The sequence below is a fragment of the Lepisma saccharinum genome, chromosome 29 (assembly GCF_977018435.1).
Source record: "Lepisma saccharinum chromosome 29, izLepSacc3.1, whole genome shotgun sequence".
Taxonomy (NCBI): Eukaryota; Metazoa; Arthropoda; class Insecta; order Zygentoma; family Lepismatidae; genus Lepisma; species Lepisma saccharinum.
In genome coordinates this window covers 48,733,042-48,752,293 of record NC_139257.1, presented here as the reverse complement: position 1 = coordinate 48,752,293, position 19,252 = coordinate 48,733,042, and the positions used below count along the sequence as shown (strand labels likewise).

General features: G+C 39.9%; 1 protein-coding gene across 4 annotated transcripts in view; it reads right to left on the bottom strand.

Moving 5' to 3' along the window:
- Positions 1–19,252, bottom strand: part of LOC145981313 (retinol dehydrogenase 14) — a 56,837-nt gene that overhangs the window by 19,895 nt on the left and 17,690 nt on the right. The window contains exon 1 of one of the 4 annotated variants that reach the window (XM_083114512.1): positions 13,117–13,194. The exons of the other annotated variants lie outside the window; for them this stretch is intronic. Coding sequence (XP_082970638.1) covers positions 13,117–13,132 — 16 coding nt within the window. The 5' untranslated portion in view covers positions 13,133–13,194. Of the gene's footprint in view, positions 1–13,116; positions 13,195–19,252 lie in introns of those variants that run through there. 4 annotated transcript variants of the gene reach the window in all.

Here is a 19,252-nt window from a genome sequence, read left to right as displayed (position 1 = left end):
ACTGGGTGAGTCTGTTAAAAGAGGCCCCGTGGAAAATGTGTTCCTTGCATGTAGGCAACCCTGGTACACCGAAGAGAAGAGCGGGGTAGAGAACAGTCCAGGATATCGGTGCCAAACAGTTTCGACAACATGACATAGAGGGAGATTGAAAAGAAAGTGTCCAATGATGACCTTGAGGCAGGCAGCGTGCAGGTCAGTTGAGTGTAGTTGAGCGACAAGGAAAGTTGTGAGTGTGGTTCCGTGGCTCAGCATGGTGTTAACGGTGCAGGAGCGTATCTTTGTTGTCGAGATGTATGCACGCTTCGATTCTTGGAAACAGTGTGCAAATTTGTTTACGACGGAGTTCGCGGTGATTGGAGTTCCAGCGAAGGCCCCAACCAAATCAGTAATGCAAAAACTGATTGCAAAATGGCGGGAAATCGGATCGGTGCTGAATAGGCCAAAAGTGCGTCCAAAGACTGTCCGCTCTGAGGCAAAGGTGGGCGACGCAGCGCAGCTAATGATACGCAGGCCACGAAAATCATCTCCGCGTTTGCAGGTGTCCCAGTCAACCGCTATGCGGATCCTGAAGCAGGACTTGAACTTGCACGCATTCAAAGTTAACGTGATGCATCAGGTGCGGGATGTGGACAAGGCAGCTCGCGTGCAATTTTGTGAGTGGTTTCTGTCCAATATTGGTCCGAAGGTGCTGCAGGATGGTTACTTGTTCATTTCCTATGAAGCATGGTTCCATCTGTCAGGCTACATAAACTCCCAGAACACGCGAACACCGGTCAGGTGACAATCCACAAGTGTTCTGTCTCTGGTGTGCCGTGTCGTCACGCCGCATCATCCCCGTGTTCTTCCATGAGACTGTGAACTCGGCTCGTTACATTACTAACATATTCAACATGTTTGTTGAACAACTGACTGAGGATGAGCGAAGGAACGCTTACGTTCAGCAGGATGGAGCCACGGCGCATACAGCATGTGCAACGATCATGCACATTGAGTCAGTGTTCCCGCCTGATCGCGTCATCAGCCGTGGCACGAACCAACCTTGGCCACCTCGTTCTCCAGATTTATCACCCTGCGATTTCTTCTTGTGGCGAGCTCTAAAGGGACAGGTGTATAGCAACAACCCTCACACACTCGAAGAACTCCAGAACAACATTATCACAGCTATCCAGACCATCCCGCAGGATGTCCTCGCCCGTGCTTTTCAGAGCATGTGGTATCGTCTGCACACGTGCCTCGAGGTCAACGGAGGACACTTCCAGCACCTCTAGGTAGGTTGTTGTCACGCTGTACTGTATTTACAGAAGAGATGTTTCATTCATTTACGTTTATGTCAAGTTGTCTAAACTGCTTGGCACCGATATCCTGGACTGTTCTCTACCCCACTCTTCTCTTCGGTGTACCAGGGTTGCCTACATGCAAGGAGCACATTTTCCACGGGGCCTCTTTTAACAGACTCGCCCAGTAGTAGCAGACAATTCACTACATTGTATATATCACCAATAACAAATCATGCTCTTATGGTAGTATAAATTTGAAGGGCGTGTATCTTATAGTAACGTATGTATTTTGCGAACAAAGCAACCAAGATTTCTCATAAATTTATTTATTTCTAAATGAGAAACAATAACTCGTCATTAAATTGAAGAGGGGCTGTCGTTTACTTTTATCTTCGTTTTTTTTTTCTTTTGTGCGTGCTCGACATATACACACATGCTCTCATGTTTCGAAGATAATTTCGATTTATATTAAGTAAGGACACATTTATTACATAATATATGCGCTGAAAGTTCTTTAAAAATTGTATGGTTCAGGAGACAAAAAGAAGCAAAAATGCATACCGCTTGACATGCATGTACGGATTTTGATGTGTTAAGGGGTTGGCAATACTGCCGATTCTCTCATTGTCTGCGATACGAAGAGCTCGGCGGTCGAGGCAAGACTGGCACGGATGATTCTGAGCTCCGTTCTCGCGCGGATTAATACATAAAACCTGCTTCAAACTTAACCTGACGCGAGCAATATTTCGTTCACTTTACATATAATTTGCTCGGTTTCTCTACTCCCTTATCATTGGGGTGTAGTGGATGACGTTCTATGAAGCCATTAAGTGTCAATCTCTTTTCTACGTCATCTGCATTCTTGGAAGAAAAGAGGCTCTGACGCCTGTGACCTTTCCATTTCTTGGTAGCGTTGCCGACTTGTAATCAAGTGGTCCCGGGTTCGATACCCGGTGGAGGCACAAGTGGTTCGGATCCCACTTTAAACTGTAGGTCCAGTCTTGATTAGCCTTACTGTGCATAAAGTGGACTTAAAACACCAACTCAACAACAACAACCTTTCCATTTCTGTCTGTCTCTTCATCCATTTCATATAATATAACCACTCATCTACATCGTCACGATTAGCCAAAAAGGCTAGAAAAGCTAGTTAAAAAAACTAAAAGTTAAAATATACAAAACCGTAATTTTGCCTGTAGTATTATATGGATGTGAAACTTGGTCCCTTACATTGAAAGAGGAACATAAATTGAGAGTATTTTAAAATAAGATCCTTAGGAAAATCTTTGGACCTAAAAGGGAAGAGGAGACAGGCGAGTGGAGAAGTTACATAATTTGTATTCATGTCCAGATATTATTAGAATGATTAAGTCAAGAACACTTAGGTGGGCAGGCCATGTGGCACGAATGGGAGAGGAAAGAGGAGTTTACAGGATTCTTGTTGGGAAACCTGATGGTAAGAGACCTGTAGGAATGCCAAGACGAAGATGGAGGGACAACGTTGAGATGGGCCTAAGGGAAATCGGTAGGGATGGAAAAGAGTATATACATCTTGCTCAAGATAGGGAAAGATGGAAGGCCTGTGTTGCTGCAGCCATGAACCTTCGGGTTTAAGAAGGCTAGAGAGTTAGTTAGTTAGTTAAAAAAATCAAGTGTACTTCGGCACTCTTACATCGTAAAGGACAGTCCATATTGTGCACCTTAATCGGAATTGGACCTACAGTTTAAACTCGTATCGGCCACTGTGGCATGTGCCTCCGATATGGATCGAACCTGAGACTACTTGATTACGTCGGCGTTGCCACTAAGTTCCCGGGGAGGTCCTGTTCAGCCCCCAATGTGTTAGGTCTCGTTTGGCTTTATTTTAAAATGTTTCCTATTTGCATCCCACATTTCTGACTTTTGAACAACTGATTCACATCGAACAAAGCAATTTTCGTACACGGTAAAGTGACCTTGAGTGTGCTGGCGGGAGACCATAACACCTTTAGTCTCGTTGGAAGATGCCACGAATGCAGGAAGAAGGCAAAATATACTCGTAGAACTTGTTCCCAAGGAAAAAAGAGAAATCCTGTGTATGTCGTCATAGCACGTGTGCTCATCCTTTGGCTTCGAGTAGATCATGGGTGGTCGAGTGTGAGCTCTAGCCCACTGTCACAATCTTTGTCTAACTTCGTGTTTTTGTTATTTAGCATTGCTTTCATGCCACATTTGGCTAATCGCGAAGATTAAAATGAGTGGTGGTTAGTTGAAATTGATGAATGGACTATGAACCTACAGCGAACGGGACTCAGGCAGGGATGGCGCTTCAGGGGGGGCTGAAGCCTCCCCTAAACCGGCCTCAGCCCCCCTGTAGCCCCCCAAGATTTTTGTAGTACGGTAGACGCATTTTGACCGAAAACTTAAAAAGTTTAAGTTTACATTTTCCATTATTAAAATTCCATTGAGGCAAGTACATTTTCTAGTTCAGTTAGATCACAAAGTTTTTAATACGATGTGTTCTAAAATCAAGGGGAGGGGGTAGATGCAGATATGCCTGGATAGCAGTGGCTACCATTTGATACTACGTAATGGGCCAATCATGAGTGCCAGCCAAACTTGCTACGAAATCTGTTACCTGCCTCGTAGGTGGACGAAGTATTCAGTGGCTGTGAGATTGTTCTTTAATTGTTGGCATATGCAGCTAAACGTGTACATTATTAGGCTCCATAAATCGTATTGCTATATTTCTGAATAAATCTAGCAGATGTATAAAATTATTTTTTTTAAGTAGGACAAAGTTCAACATCTAAAGAGACGTCAAATGTTCTTTTCTGTTTGCTAGTTCCTCATTCGAGGATCGACAATGGTATGAGTGTTATTGATGTTCTCTCATTGTTTTCATCATTATATCTATCCTTATCATTACAAATATTCAGGAGGGAGAAATAGGACGTTAATAAATCAAAGAGTACACAAAGTAACTAATTCTTAAACGTAAAGAATTGGAAATATTCAAATTGGACCTCCCCGCCCTGGTTACCTAGCAGCAATACTGCCGCCTTGAAATTATGGGGCCCCGGGTTCGATCCCGGTGGAGGCACATATCATTACGTGACTCGGATTCCACTATAAGCTGTAGGTCTTGTCCCAATTAGCTTCTGTGTATCTAGTGGATCTTAATCCAAATCCAATCAAGTAAATATTTTTGCATACGATGTAAAAATCAGTATGCTTGGGCAAATTTCATTCTTCACAGGCCTAGGCCTATATGCTAATTAATTATTATTTGTGATGTTGGAAAATAATTTCTGCAGTACCGTTAAATTGTCCAAATTTGATTTCGTGCAGAAGAATCAATCTTTGAAGCACATCTTATAAAACTATTGATCTAATTCTGATCAATATTCAGAGCATAATATATTCTGAAATAAAATTATAATCTTCAGCAGTCACTTCTCTAACCAAAATGCCCAATGCATTGATTTTATGTCAATATATTTGTCTCGTAATGGAGGTAGATTTGAAAATATTTTTGTTCCTTGAGAGTGGCACGTCCTTAAGTGGACGGTATTTCTCACATCCTCCCCATTTCTAGCCCTAAGTTCTGAATTCCAGTCGGTGAACAAGAAAAGTAAGATACTTCATCATGGAAGAGAAAATGGTGTCATTAAGACAGTTTCTATTCAAGGGTGTTTTCGCTTATTTTATGCCTACTTTATTAAGTTAGTGCCACTTTTCTGAAGCATGGAAACCTACAATATTTATACGCTCTCTACTCTTGTGATTTGGACAGTTTAGAGTCATGGCACATTGGCGAAATGGAAGCCAAAATAAAGACCTTCAGCAGCTGCTTGCAATGATTGAAACATTCAAAAATTCCATTTACGAACTTTATAAGCTTTGTGTTATTGAAATGTTCATATCCATCAACGGTTGCTTGGGACAAACCTTCAAAATCTAATTGGTGACGTGAGGCTGAGTGCTCTATTTGTTCTGTCCATTGAAGAGCTTGCAAAATCTTTGGATTTAAAAAAGGTTGTGGCTGCTCATAAAAACAGACATATCTTATCGTACTTTCTTGCTGTGGCTCATTTTCTCAGCAAGTTAGCCACACTTTTTACATAGAAATAGTGTTACGTGTAGTATTTATACGAATATCCAGCGAGTTGATAATGTAATGAGTGTAGTTTCTTTGGTGTATTTTGTACTCTTCACATGGGTAGTAAGACACTGATATTATTTCACTCAATAATGTCTTAGGAAAAGAAACAATATAATTAGTGCATTTTATTTTAAATAAAAGATTCGTGCCTAAAAGTACTTTTGTATATGATGGAATAAAATGCAACATCTCATTGATTTATCTTGAGTTCTGATTGTAAAATATGCAAGCGGTAAAATTATGCCCTAAAAGTATGAAGTAAGTACATTGTAATCGGTATTAGTTAGCCCCCGAGAATTTGACTGAAATGTGTAGCCCCCAACATATTTCAGGCTGGCGCCGTCACTGGACTTGGGCCCGTAGCCAGAATTTTATTTCGGGAGGGGCTCATCCCTTATCAGCACGGGCGTCGCCAGAAATATTTGTAGAGGGGGCAAGCCATAAATAAAACTTGGTTAGTACAAATAATAATGACAATTATTGTTATTTTACAATAATAACTATTATAAGTTATTAAAAATATACCAATTTCATTTTCATCCCAAAATGATTGATTGATTTGGTGTTTTAAGTCCACTTTATGCACAGTAATGCTAATCGGGACTGAACCTTCAGTTTAAAGTGGGATCCGAACCACTATCTGCCTCCACCGGGAATCGAACCCATTGATTATATGCGACGACGCTACCACTGCGCCATCGGTGTTCATTATTGTTATTACATAAATGGAAAGACTGATACTCGATCCACTCAAAAAAGAAAAACGCTTAAACAGTCAGTGGTAAATTTTACCCAAAGTTTATATTCTGTGACCTCCCACAAAGAAAACCATAAGTTTTGGAAGCTGTGGATCCATTTATTCTTTGGATTAAATAGTAGAATATAAAACTATAACTTGGTTCCTCTATTATACACTAAACTTATTTCCATGTAATGCAGTTTTTACTGTGGTTATAACTTTATTTCTGTTATTAACAATAAAAATATCATTTACATTAGATATTCGTAGGATTTCAGAGGGGGTCAGCCCCCTTGGCCCTCCCCCTGGCTACGGGACTAGAAACCAGGAACTTCGAAAGTCGACCACACATTTCACTCTGTCACTTTGCACAACTAAACAACAGATTGCCTACATTTTCAGAATCGCTGAATCACAAACACACAGCGGGAGAGAACATGGAGAGCAACGGTGAGAAAAAAAGATAAGAAAACAGAGAAAAAGAAAAGATAGACATTGAAAAACAGGAACAAAAAGCGGAATCAATGAAGGAGTGAATCTTTGAGCATACGACCGACGCGACACCTGGAAATATTCATCAACCCGTGAGTCCACCATCTTCACGCATTTCACTTGTTATTTTTTCTTTGACACTTTCATTCCTTTGGCTTCTTTCCGGCTAAACACGTATGAAGAGAATCATGCATAAGACTGTTGCATTTGTAATGAGGTTCTGAACAGACAAGAGACCAGGCACGTAGCCAGGGGGAGGGCTAAGGGGGCTGAACTCCTACCTGAAATCCTACAAATATCTAATTTAAATGCTAATTTTATTGTTAATAACAGAAAGTTATAACCACAGTAAAAACTGCATTACATCGAAACTCGTTTAGTGTATAATAGAGGAAGCAGGTCATATTTTTATATTCTACCGAATAATCCAAGAATAAATGGATCCACAGCTTACAAAACTTATAGTTTTCTTTGTGAGAAGTCACAGAATATAAACTATATAAGTAAAATTTACCACAAACTATTAAAGCCTTTTTTTGAACAATTGTGTAAAAGGTAATAACACAATACAATACCTATTATTTTCAGTACACTAACTGTACAAATATAAGAAAAATAATGGACAACAATTGATTTAGATATTCACTGATACGGTGGATTGAGTAGAAAAATCTCTTCATTTATGTAATAAAAATAAATTTGGATTGAAATTGGTATATTTTTAATAACTTATGATAGTTATCAATTTGTTCTAATCAAGTTTTATCTATGGCCTGACCCACTCTATAAATATTTCTGGCAACGTCGTGCTGATAAGGGATGAGCCTTCCCCCCTGAAATAAAATTCTGGCTATGAACCTGCAAGAGACGGTAGCATAGGTGCCGATTTCTTCCGATCTTGGGGGCGGGGGCAAAGCTAGGAAAACACAAATGCCGATTTCTTTCAGTACGCGGGGAATGGGGGGTGCAAGTTTTTTTTAATTATTAATAGGGACCTAAGAATAAAAAGACTTGAGAAAGAATTTTGAAAAATTATAATTACAATTAACTAGCTCTGAATGCATAAACATATACAGGGTACATCAAACTTTATTAGCAGGACAAAAAATTCACTATGTTTTGAATATATAATTCTGCAACATAATACTTAATATGTAATTCTTGATTGATTGAGAATGTGATTATCGCATTGTGTGTATAATATTTATTCCCACTATCCTTTATTTTAGTTTTATAGCTTCGCACATGCTCGAACACATGGGCGCGCGTATTTTAAGAACGTTGGTTACGTATAGATATATTTAACACTGCAACTTGCAGCCACAGCAGTCGGCCTCCCCGATGGCGCAGTGGTAGCGTTGTTGCCTTGTAATCAAGGGGTCCCGGGTTCGATACCCGGTGGAGGCACATAGCACAGTGGTTCGGTTCCCACTTTAAAACTGTAGGTCCAGTCCCGATTAGCCTTACTGTGCATAAAGTGGACTTAAAACAACAATTCAATCAATTGCAGCTACAGCAATGCAGTATCAAGTAGCACGCACATGTTGACATGTGTAAATAATAAAATACTAATCCTGATTAAATGGAACAGTGGCATACCTATCTCAAAAAAGAATATTTTCAACTTGTAGACTTTTCCGAGGCTGGTTTTTCTCCTATCACAACGTTTAGTGAAATCTTTCGTTTGAGTTTTTAAGTCCACTTTATGCACAGACAGGCTAATCGGGACGGGTCTAGTTTGAACAGGAGCTCGAGTTTCTAGCGGCGGTGCAAGGAAATGCTGCGTGGGAAAGCGGAGAGTTTTCTCTCGAAGCTCATTTGCGTCATGGATGCGCCTGAGGAGGATTGGCTGGAGTTCCGTGATCAATGGTGGTGACCTTCAGCGGTGGTGGACGGAAGATTTGCGGCTGCTGAAGACCAGTGTTGCCACATGAAGGGAAATTTCCCTTTCTGAAGGGAAATTCTAACCGAATTTTAAGCCAAGAGGGAATTTCGATGAAAAATACGAAAATTTCAGGGAAATTTCAAGATATCACACTGAATATAACACATTATATTAAGATCTACTTCCACATTCACAATTTTTTTTCTGTCACTTCTTATTCCCACTTCATTGAATTTAAGCCTTTATGGGCCTGACCTGATTATGTAAGATTTCAGGATTGTTTAACATTTTTCGTTTATACGAACATGGACCAATGAAAATGCTAGCCACTACTTATTATTTATTATTATTATTATTATTATTATTATTAATTAAACATGATTTCTTAGTTGAAGGGAAAAATTAGTCGAAAAAGGGAAATTTTTCCCCCTTGCAGAGGGAAATTGTGCCAAGAGATTGTGGCAACACTGCTGAAGACGCAAGTGGAAAACCCTTGGAAAGGATTGGGGAATTTTCGGTTGGGAAATAGATCCTGTCATACTTCAACGAACTAATTGCTCATTCATTATACACATGCACATGGGCATAACCTGGCGGGGGGCAAGGGGTGCACTTTCCCCACTCCCCATTTCAGGTTAAAAAATTACATGTTAGTGGTATTATTTAGGGGTGTGCAGGGTGGTATATTTTAGGCTGGAACGGAATTTTTTTAAAATCCCGACATTCCAAAGTTCCCAATACTGTGAAAATGTCATATTCTACACACTTTTTTCCTTCAGGTGGTTGTTTTTGCATTTCTACAATAAAAAATTCCATTTCCAAGACACTTCAGACATTCATATGTGCAAAAACCATCAAGAATTGACCACTTTAAAATACTATAATTTTGAATTTCTCAACTGCGTCGTGATCCCGAAAAGTCTGGAAATAATTTCTCGAGTTCAGGGTCGGAACGGGATTTTGTCGTGATACCGGTAGTGACTTCTCGATCCCGCACACCCCTAGTACTTTCCCCTTCGTTATTTGGCGTCACTTCTGCCAAATAACGGAGAGTTGATCGTATGCCTTCTGCATACAAAACAGGTTTTTCAAATGTTGAAAACAATATTTGTGAGCAGAATTCATATAAACAGATACAGAAGATTCGAATTTTATGTATACTTATAGTACTCATTAATGAACACCTGAATAAAGTGTTAAAAGAGTTCTTAGCCGACAGAAAAATAATATTAATTCAGCGAAACATTACTTCCATATATAAAGGGTCTACCAATTTGAACGTCAGAACTTTGAAAGAGTGTTATGGCAACCCTGACTGGAATGACGAGATGGAATTGTGACATCTGTGTGCAGTAGTCTGTGGCAAGTTATCATGGAGAGATACACAATGCAATAACGCATAGAAATTATTCAAATTTATTATCAAAATTCGTGTTCAGTTCGACAAACATTTCGTGCATTGAGAGGAATTTATGGTGAACATAATCGACCGACAGAACAAACAAAACTGTAGTGATTCTGGACGTATCCCTTCATCCTAAGAAAGTGACTGTATGGTGTGGTTTTTGGGCCAATGGCGCGATCGAGGCTTATTTTTTTGAGGACCAACATGGAAATCACGTGACTCAATGGGGAGCGATACAGGAATAGGCTATGTTGGTGCAGTTTTTGTGGCCTAAACTGGCAAATCTTGACATCAACAATGCGTTTTTCCAACAGGACGGTGCAACTTACCACACAGCTCGCCAAACAATGGAATTATTGCAGGAAAAATTTCCCGGACGAGTTCTGTCCAGAAAGGGTGATGTGAACTGGCCACCAAGATCATGTGACCTAACCCCCCCATAATCATTTTCTATGGGGTTATGTCAAATCTAAGGTCTATGAGACTAAGCCACGCACAGTTCGTGACCTGAAACGGAACATCAAATAAACCATTGAGGCTATACCGCTCAATATGTGTGCAGACGTGCTGGAAAATTGGGACATTCAGAATCCATTCTACCCACCGAAGCAGAGGAGGGCATTCGAACGACATATTGTTCAAAACATAATGCCATTGTTTGCTCTTCAAAATAAAAAAAATATGTCATTATCACTTGTGATTTTCATTCTATCTAATTTTAAAGATCTGACGTCGTTGTCATCACGTCATCAGGGAGGAACATGGCGTACAAGACTTTTTAAAAGTGTAAACATAAACATTGTTTACGTAGGAGGAGGAGCCTGTCGTACCGGCACGACTACATTCCATTTGTTTACACTCGTGAGTCGCCATTATCAAGGATTAAATGGATGCCTTAATTGCGATTCGGACCTGGAGCATTTGGTTGCATGGCTAAAGGTCAAACCTTGACTGCTATGTTCATTGATTGGATTGATTTATTTTACTTCACTTTTCTGTCACTTTTAGAAAATCTCGAATGCTGATGAGGTGGATAAAAAGACAAACATAGAATGGACGACACAACACAAGCACCACAGAGGATTATTATAAAGATCCACCAAGACATTTGAAACACTCGCGTGGAGGCAGTGGCGCTACTGTCGAGGAACCTGTAGTTGGCATATTTTCCGAGGTTTCAGAAAGCTTGGTGGGTTGCGACGCGTGCCGATGAAATACTCAAAAGAGCAGAATTTTTACTTCGGAAACACCAGACACTTCTCAAACAGAAGCAACTCGGAACTGTAAATGAATCTTACATGTATTCGGGCGCTAACGACGCCAGTGTACCCCAGTGCATATTTCTCGCTTATGCTGTTCACAAATTATAGGCTGTCTCTGCTGCCACGCGCGTGTCAGGAGTAAGAATAAGCGTCAAATTTGCTCCTGCCACGTACTTCGTCTGCTAAGAGGATGTTACAAATCTTAACAACAGATTAAGACGAGAGAAAAGCAAGTTTATGATTAGTGGGAATGAATGTACAGGTAATTTAGAACCTTTTTCTTTAGAAAGCATTTAGCGATATTATTCTAATGCTAACAGAACCTAACCTAACTACGAGAGCATTTAGGTTTATTATTAGAAGAATCCTGAGGGACCTAATCTTAAAACATTTTTGTGTAAGTAATCGCTAGAACTTCACAGTATGTGTTACAGACGTAATTGCATACATAGCATGATGAAATCACGATAAAACAAAGACCGAGTCTGTTAATATTATCCATGTCCTTCTTGAGTTGAAAACAACGCAAGCATTTAAATGTCACACCTTGCTCCGTGGGAGTTGGAGGTGCTTGATTGTTAACATATTAAAATCGAGAGTGCAAACAGAGAGCACTTATTAGAACTAGTGTCTGTGCGCAAAGACAAGAGAAAGAAGAAAAAAAAAGACAAAGTGCTTTTTATTCAAGAAAAGAAAAGAATGGGTAAAAATGTCCAAGTTATCGTGAATTTTTTGCCTCAATGTTTCACATGAGAAATACAACAATAATTTTTACTTTTTTCTGGCCTTTTTAGGCTTAGAACCCGCCTCACAGTATGTTACGACTCTGATTTGACGTATTCATTCAATTTTAAAGCAGCAGACAGGCATTTGTTGACTCTTCTGAACTAGAACACAGCTATTCGTCTTGGTTGAACATCATTGCACTGCACCAACCTGACACTGCGATACACGTGCACTACACCTAGTGTCAAAAACTGCAGCAGGTAACAGTTCCGATTGTTTTATGATTTTTTTCAAATTCTCCTAGCAGGAAGACTAATTATCGTAAAATTTTGGCAATCATCGTCACACGAAATTTGAACCTTCCTTAAAGTAATGAGCACTGTTTGGATTTCGAAAAAAGTTATTTATGTTGAAAAAAAAACAAACTTAAAAATTACCTTACGCAAGCATGCGCGCTTCCCATGGACAATGTATTTTCCGCTGACAAGCGACTGTAAGTATCGTAGACTAGTGGGAATTAATGTAGAAGTAAATCGTAACCTTAGTAGAATCGTGGACGTCCGCAGGATTTTTTCCAGGGAGGGGCAAGGAAGGTATTTCTTGTAGGGGACAAACAAGGCACATTTTCCCCAAAAATAGTGTTGTTCCCTAAAAAAAACATTGCTTAAATTTGAATTTATGGTGTTCATGCAATAATTAACACATATTATTGTGGCTAAAATGTGTGAAATACATAATTTTTTGTTGACTTACATTTTCCAGGGGAGCACGGCCCCCCGTGTCTCCCCTTCCGGACGCCCATGAGTAGAATGCATTTAGGGACTTTATTGTAATGCTAAGAGAACCAAACCTGACCTGTCTAATCTAACTACGAAAGCATATGTTGAACAAAACAGTAAACAGTAATCGCTAAAACTCTGCAGTATGTGTTAACAGAAGTAAATCGAAATCGAACCATGTTAAAATTGCATTCGTAGCATCATGAAATCTCAGTAAAACAAAAGGAACTTGGGCCCATCTGAAGTTATTGTCGATCACAAACATAAGAGAGAGCACACGAAAACAACACATTGTGTTAAGAACCTCTATCATTTCTAACCAATTTCCATTTCCAAAACAACTGTACGTGTAACAGATCAGTTTGATGTTAATTGATACGAAACAGACAAAAGTAGAGTGAACTTACCAGCGAGACAAAACATTCCCTTGCACACGCTAAGCTCTTCCGACGACGACTGTTTGGCTAGAAACCACTCACCTTGTGTGCTCAGCTGAGTCAAATTTCCTGGAGAAGTTGTTGACCTTGAGAGAATTTCTTTAGCATAGGATAAGCAGTATTTGATGTGCGCTTGAAAACCTGAAAGTCCATGCTTTGGTTTCTAGGTCAATTAACCTTAAAGCAACAAGTTTCCGGCGTTGGCAGTTGCGGTGTAAAAGTATTTGTCGCTTTAAGGGATTAATCTTATGAGCTGAAAGAAATGTCCTTGTAGCATGGCCGTAAGCAGGAAAAAATTTCGGGGGGGGGGTTCATCCATAATTGTTCCCATGGGCGTCGCCAGAAATTTGAATAATAGAAATAATAACAATAATTGTACAATAATAATTAAAATTTCATAATAATAAAACAATTTTATTCCATAATAATAATACTTTTATTTAATTATTATATTATTGTTATATCCTTGAGGGGGCTTACTCAATCCAGCAAAAAAAGTAAAGTAAAGTGTTCCCCTGTGCATAGCACCATGCCATGAAGGCATATAGGGGGTGTGGGGGTAACGCCCCACACTTTCTTGATCCGGTCGTGAGTAGGGGTGATGTGATCAGCATCACGCCCCTGACCGCCTTTACCCCCCAGGGTTTCCCCCAGGTACCCATGCTATTCGACGCTGGGTAGGCGTCGGGGCCGCTTCCACCGTTAGAAAAGTTCCCGGATTTGAACCGGCCGGGGATCGAACCCGGGACCTTGAGCATGGTAGTCAGACGCGTTACCGACTGAGCCACCGCGGCCACACTCAATCCAGCAGATGAGTGAATATCCAGCACATATTTCTTTTTTTTTTTTTAACGTTTCATACAGTGTGTACTGAAATGCACAATTATTATACTTCGTCATTAAACTTTAGATACCTTCAAGAGAAAAGCTTTAAAAGTTAGATGGAAATTTTAGTCATAAAGCTTTTGTTGTTTGACTTTAAAATTAAATTTTTGGAATTTTGAAAAATGTAGAACCAGTTATTCTTTTTAAAAACGTAGCCTGGTGCATGGATTGTAACCTCAATCGCGAACGTAATGCGCTACAAAACTCGAGATCCTAGGTTTGAACTCATATCAACGAGGATTTTCGACTTTATCGGACAGGGAATTTAAAAGCTGGAAAGGGAATTTTGGGACAATCATAAGGGAATCTTCAGTCTATATTCCTTCTGACGCAGGAGCAACACTGGAAAGATGACAACAGAAGTGAAAATGGAGGGGTCGCGGGTGGGCTACGATTCTGAGAATAAATCCTGTTTCACTCAAGTTTCAGAATTCTAAATGTATGAAAATTCTAGCTCGATCGTTTCAACATTGTCTCCATGTATTTTTGTGATGCTTCGAAACAGATTTTGGTTTCTGAACTTCCAATAATCCAACATGTCAGAAGTTTCGGGGGGGGGGTTGAACCCTAGAACCCCCCCCTCTAAATACGGCCATGCCTTGTAGGATGGTAGGAGTTTGGAAGCCTGAGCGGTCTCTTACTGTACTCTCACCTTTTGAACTTGGGAAAGATAAAAATGTTATGAACTAGAAAACAGGGTTGTTAAAGGACAAGGAACCCATAAATTCTAATGGGTTCTATTGGGTTCCGTTGCAGTACCGGAACCTATTTTCTCGCACAATTTAAATTCGGTCCAAGTTGCGTATTGTTTCATTGAAAAAAGGTTCCCGGACCGTATTTAAATTGATCTAGAAAAAAGGTTCCTGGACCGAATTGAAATACATTACAGATAAAAATGTTCTTTACTGTCCAGAACCCATTTACGCTTGCTGATTTTCTCCCCTGGACCGAAATTGAATTTATTTAAAATCCCTGGACCTTTATCAACCCTGCTAGAAAACAAATAGTGCACTATAATTTGTCTTGATCAGCGTGTGTGCTCATGGAGCACATCGGATTACACGCTGCTAGCGTAGTTCGAACTTTATTTTTCTGTTCCAGTACAATTTCAATTCTGAGTTTGTGTAAAATTTTCAAATTCTGAATAGAAACCACCTAGGACCTGATTCTTGTAAGTCAGCAATACAATCTGATAACATACTGATTAATATCGTTTTACCTTGCATCTGATTGGGACATCCGGAGAATATTGTTGGTGGTGGGCTCAAAGATGAATGTTGGTCATGCTTATGAAGTTTCTCTCTTGTTCTCCATTTTCCTCTTTCTCCATCACTCCTTCTCCTGTTTCTACATTTCTTTCCATTTCTCTTCCTTTTGCTTCCTTTCCTCTTTCTCTGCTTGTTTATCTATTTCTCTCTCGCTGTCCTCTTATCTATACGTTTCTTCCCTCCTCTGCTCTCTATTTTTATTTCTCCCTCTTCCTCTTATCATATTCTATCAATTTCTGGTTCATTTTATTTTGCTTTCAGTTTTAAATCGTCTCCGTATTATTTGTCTACTACTTGACCAAGAAGAGAAAACACCCTGGCGTAGAATTTCCAACCCTAAGTGAGCGAAGGGAGCTGCTTGCTATCTATCCCTGCCCCTGCGTTGCCAAAATGTGAGGCGTTCTTCAACACATCGTCGTCACCTTTATTCAGTGTCAACCGCTTGTGTCATGCTGCAAGGAAAAACAGTACACAACGAAAAGAAAACAAATGACTGTCCACTTTGCTTAGCGAGTTTGAGGGGTTCTCTTCATATTGGTTTAGCTGTTCTTAAATGATTTTGAAAACTTTGGTGGGCTAAAATCATTTCAGAGTTCAGCCTGATGTACTGTATAGTGTCTACATTACATCGACCGAATTCAATTTTAGCTTCAAATACATTTTCATAATTTCTAACTTCAACTTCCCAAGTTTCATCATACATACAATACACACTATGATTTAGCCTATTCATAATGTTTAGCCTGTTGTTACACAAACATATCTATAGCGCACCGAAAAAGTCAACTTACACCTTGGGCGTATCAAGCGGGGGGCTCTCGCAACCCCCCTTCCTTTCCCCGGCTAAACGAGTGATGAAAAATATAATTTCGTTCATTTGCATTTTATACTAGACAGTAAAATAAAACAAATGTTATGCCATTTTTAAATAATTCAAAAGATAGCATTGGCACAATTTCGAACTATATATTTCTTGCTCTCCATGAAAAAAGTCTCCCCCCCCCTCTCACGTCCCAGGAAAAAAAAGTCTGGGTATGCCCATGACCTGAACCACACAGATCATGGTTAATTTTAGCTGAGCATTTTATTTATTCATATAAAAGGAAGCTCCAAAAATATCGGTGATACACGCTCAAGATCAACATAATTAATTACTAGAAACTTCAGATTGCTAAAAGTTTATCTGATTTAATAGAATAGAACTCGGTGGTCATGTTATGAATTCTGTAGCTTCAAAGTTGTTCAGTGATGAAACAATGAGTATTTCCGGTCTGTTACTAGATTTCTGTGACTGTATCAAACACTTTTGGCACAGGCTACAAACTTGAAATCTCACATGGGAATAGAAAGCAACAAAACAGGAAACGATTCATTGAATGTATGGAAAATAACATAACTCATACAGCACGTTTGACTAACTCGTTCGGGTAGCTTGACGAGAGCAGGTTTTCGCTGCGTTACGTAAGAACTTTCTAAAGTACTAAAGTCGAAAGCAGTACAGCGAATCAAACAAAAGGAAAGTACCTGACAAGCGCCGGAAAATTGCGAAGAAAGTAGGTCCGTTTCCCAGACATCATAAAATGGATGGCGTTCCCGCAGAACAAAATTTAAATCAAGGGCACTCGCACAGAGGGTCGGGGGGGGGGGGGGTGTACTTGACCCCCAAATATATCTGGAAATACTTCATACAATTCAAGTTTTGAAATTGCGTGAAAATATAGACGTGGGGTGCCGTGAAGGACAGCAGACTCTTACCTACGCAAATTATCCTAGTGCTGGGGATGCCTTATGTGAGGATCCTCTTAATTGCGGGAAAGCATCACTCCACGTTTCTCCCATTTTTAAGGCGAGGAGATACAGTTACGCACCATGTGTGCATTTATTTGAATATCGTCGGAATGGGCAATGCTACTGAAGAAAAACGTGGGGGTACAAGAGAGTATGGATTTCTTCACATGTGGCAGGTCGAAGCGTTTTTCAAAGTTGATCATTAAGCTAGATACGACCTGTAAAAATATGACGTATAAGAAATGTACTCCTTATGGGGAATCAACTTCAACATCAAGTTACGGCTTATCAAATGGGAGTTTCGACTTTTCTGCTGGGCAATCACTTCTTCAAACTGCCCTCTTCCCGTTGATATCATTTTCTATTCCATCGGAAGTTTGATATTCCCAAGATAACAAATGAAAAAATACTCCCATATGCTCAATGTATTTCTCCTTGCCGTGTTGCCAAACCTGGTGCGCACAAAAGAGCTAAATTTCGCCTTAAATGGAGTTAAAACTGACTTTCAAGGAGCTAGATTTACGAAGTGCTTCCTAGAGTAATGTTGGTTGTCAAAGGGGTGGGGCGCTTCTATTACCGTTAACTCTAAATTGATGACAATTTATTCTGTTTTCAGCATCTAGATCACCAGCATCACCCATCTCATGGTCGTACGAAATCGAAAATAAAGGATTCCCTGATAACAATATTATGCCAATTTCACGTCAACACGGCGCTATAAAAAAGTAGCTGTGGATATAAGAGGGGATGGGACGACGCAGCCAACATAACAATATCACGTCACGTGCAATATGTATAATCATGGCAAAAGTTGGTCTATGTGGGTCGGAACCAGCTATGGTATCATAGTGAGGCACGGGGGCGGGCGCCACAGTTCACAGGCAAACGAGTGCACGAAAGAGCCAGATCTGGCTCCAAGAGAGCTAAGTTGGCAAGACTGATTCGGAGGGAAAAGCCGGGCGGAGACTGTCTCGCATGTCCTTAATTCAAGCTTCCAATAGGAAGAGAAAACGGGGCATTCGCCTGGAGTAGGACAAAGCCACCATGTTAAAATGTAATAGGCAAATTTCGTTATAAAAATAAAATGAAAAGAAAATGATAAATATGAAACTATCACAGATTCGAATTCAATATCTCTGGTTTTGGAGCTTTTTACAAACCCTTAAATCGTGCAGCATATCCGTCGCATGTTGTGACAGCATTGAGGGGAAATGTTTCTCTTCCTAATTTTAAACACAGAACTCGAAATGCATCATATCAAGTTGATACACTCTTGATGCTTTAATTGACAAGTTAAACGTGTGATTTTGATTTCTTTGAAATGATGGAGTCTGATACTTGCCTGGCCCACCGACACTTTACCTCCGCACTCAAGGTTCGGTGCACTCCGTACTCGGTTCTGATTTGTCTAGGGGTATTGTTCTTCGTACGACAATGCACGTGAGTTGCAACAAGTCAACATACTTATATAATTAACTACAAAATACTAAGAGACAACGGATAACCTTTGCGAACCCTTATTGATGTAGGGGATAAATTAACTTGACCAGCAACTGTGAAATTAAAAACAGAAATTTTGGGGTATTTTCTAGTTTAATTAACGTAAATTTAAATATGTATGTACAAGTCGTATCTTTCTGTGATGTTGGAAATCTCTAATGTTTGTACAGTGGAATCCATGAGTATTACCGTGCAAATTGTCCTTGACTATATTCAATAGTTTCTTTTCGTACATCCTGTGTGTTTTTAAGTGATTGATTTTTATGTACGTTGGTGCAGAAGTTGTCAACAGCTTGTTTGAGTTTTCTTTTAATTTTTGAAGCTCTTACTGGGTCAAATAATGTGCACGAACATGGTGATGGACAATTTGCACGGTAATACTCATGGATCCCACTGTACCTGGATGCTTTACATTTTATCAATTACATTGGGAGTACGCCTGTCACGAGGTTAGACTCACGTTACTCCAAGAAACGTCTTAACAGGTGCGAGGTCGCCCGACGTGCACATTTGACGACATTCCACGGTGACAAGGCATGAGGTTGCCTGGTGAACAGCAATTGCTTCAAAGAACATCCAGTACAAACTACCTCTTACCTGTAAATCGGACACCAAGGCACTAGCCTTCCCGGCAATTCAATGGGCCTGGTCAAAGCAAACTAATT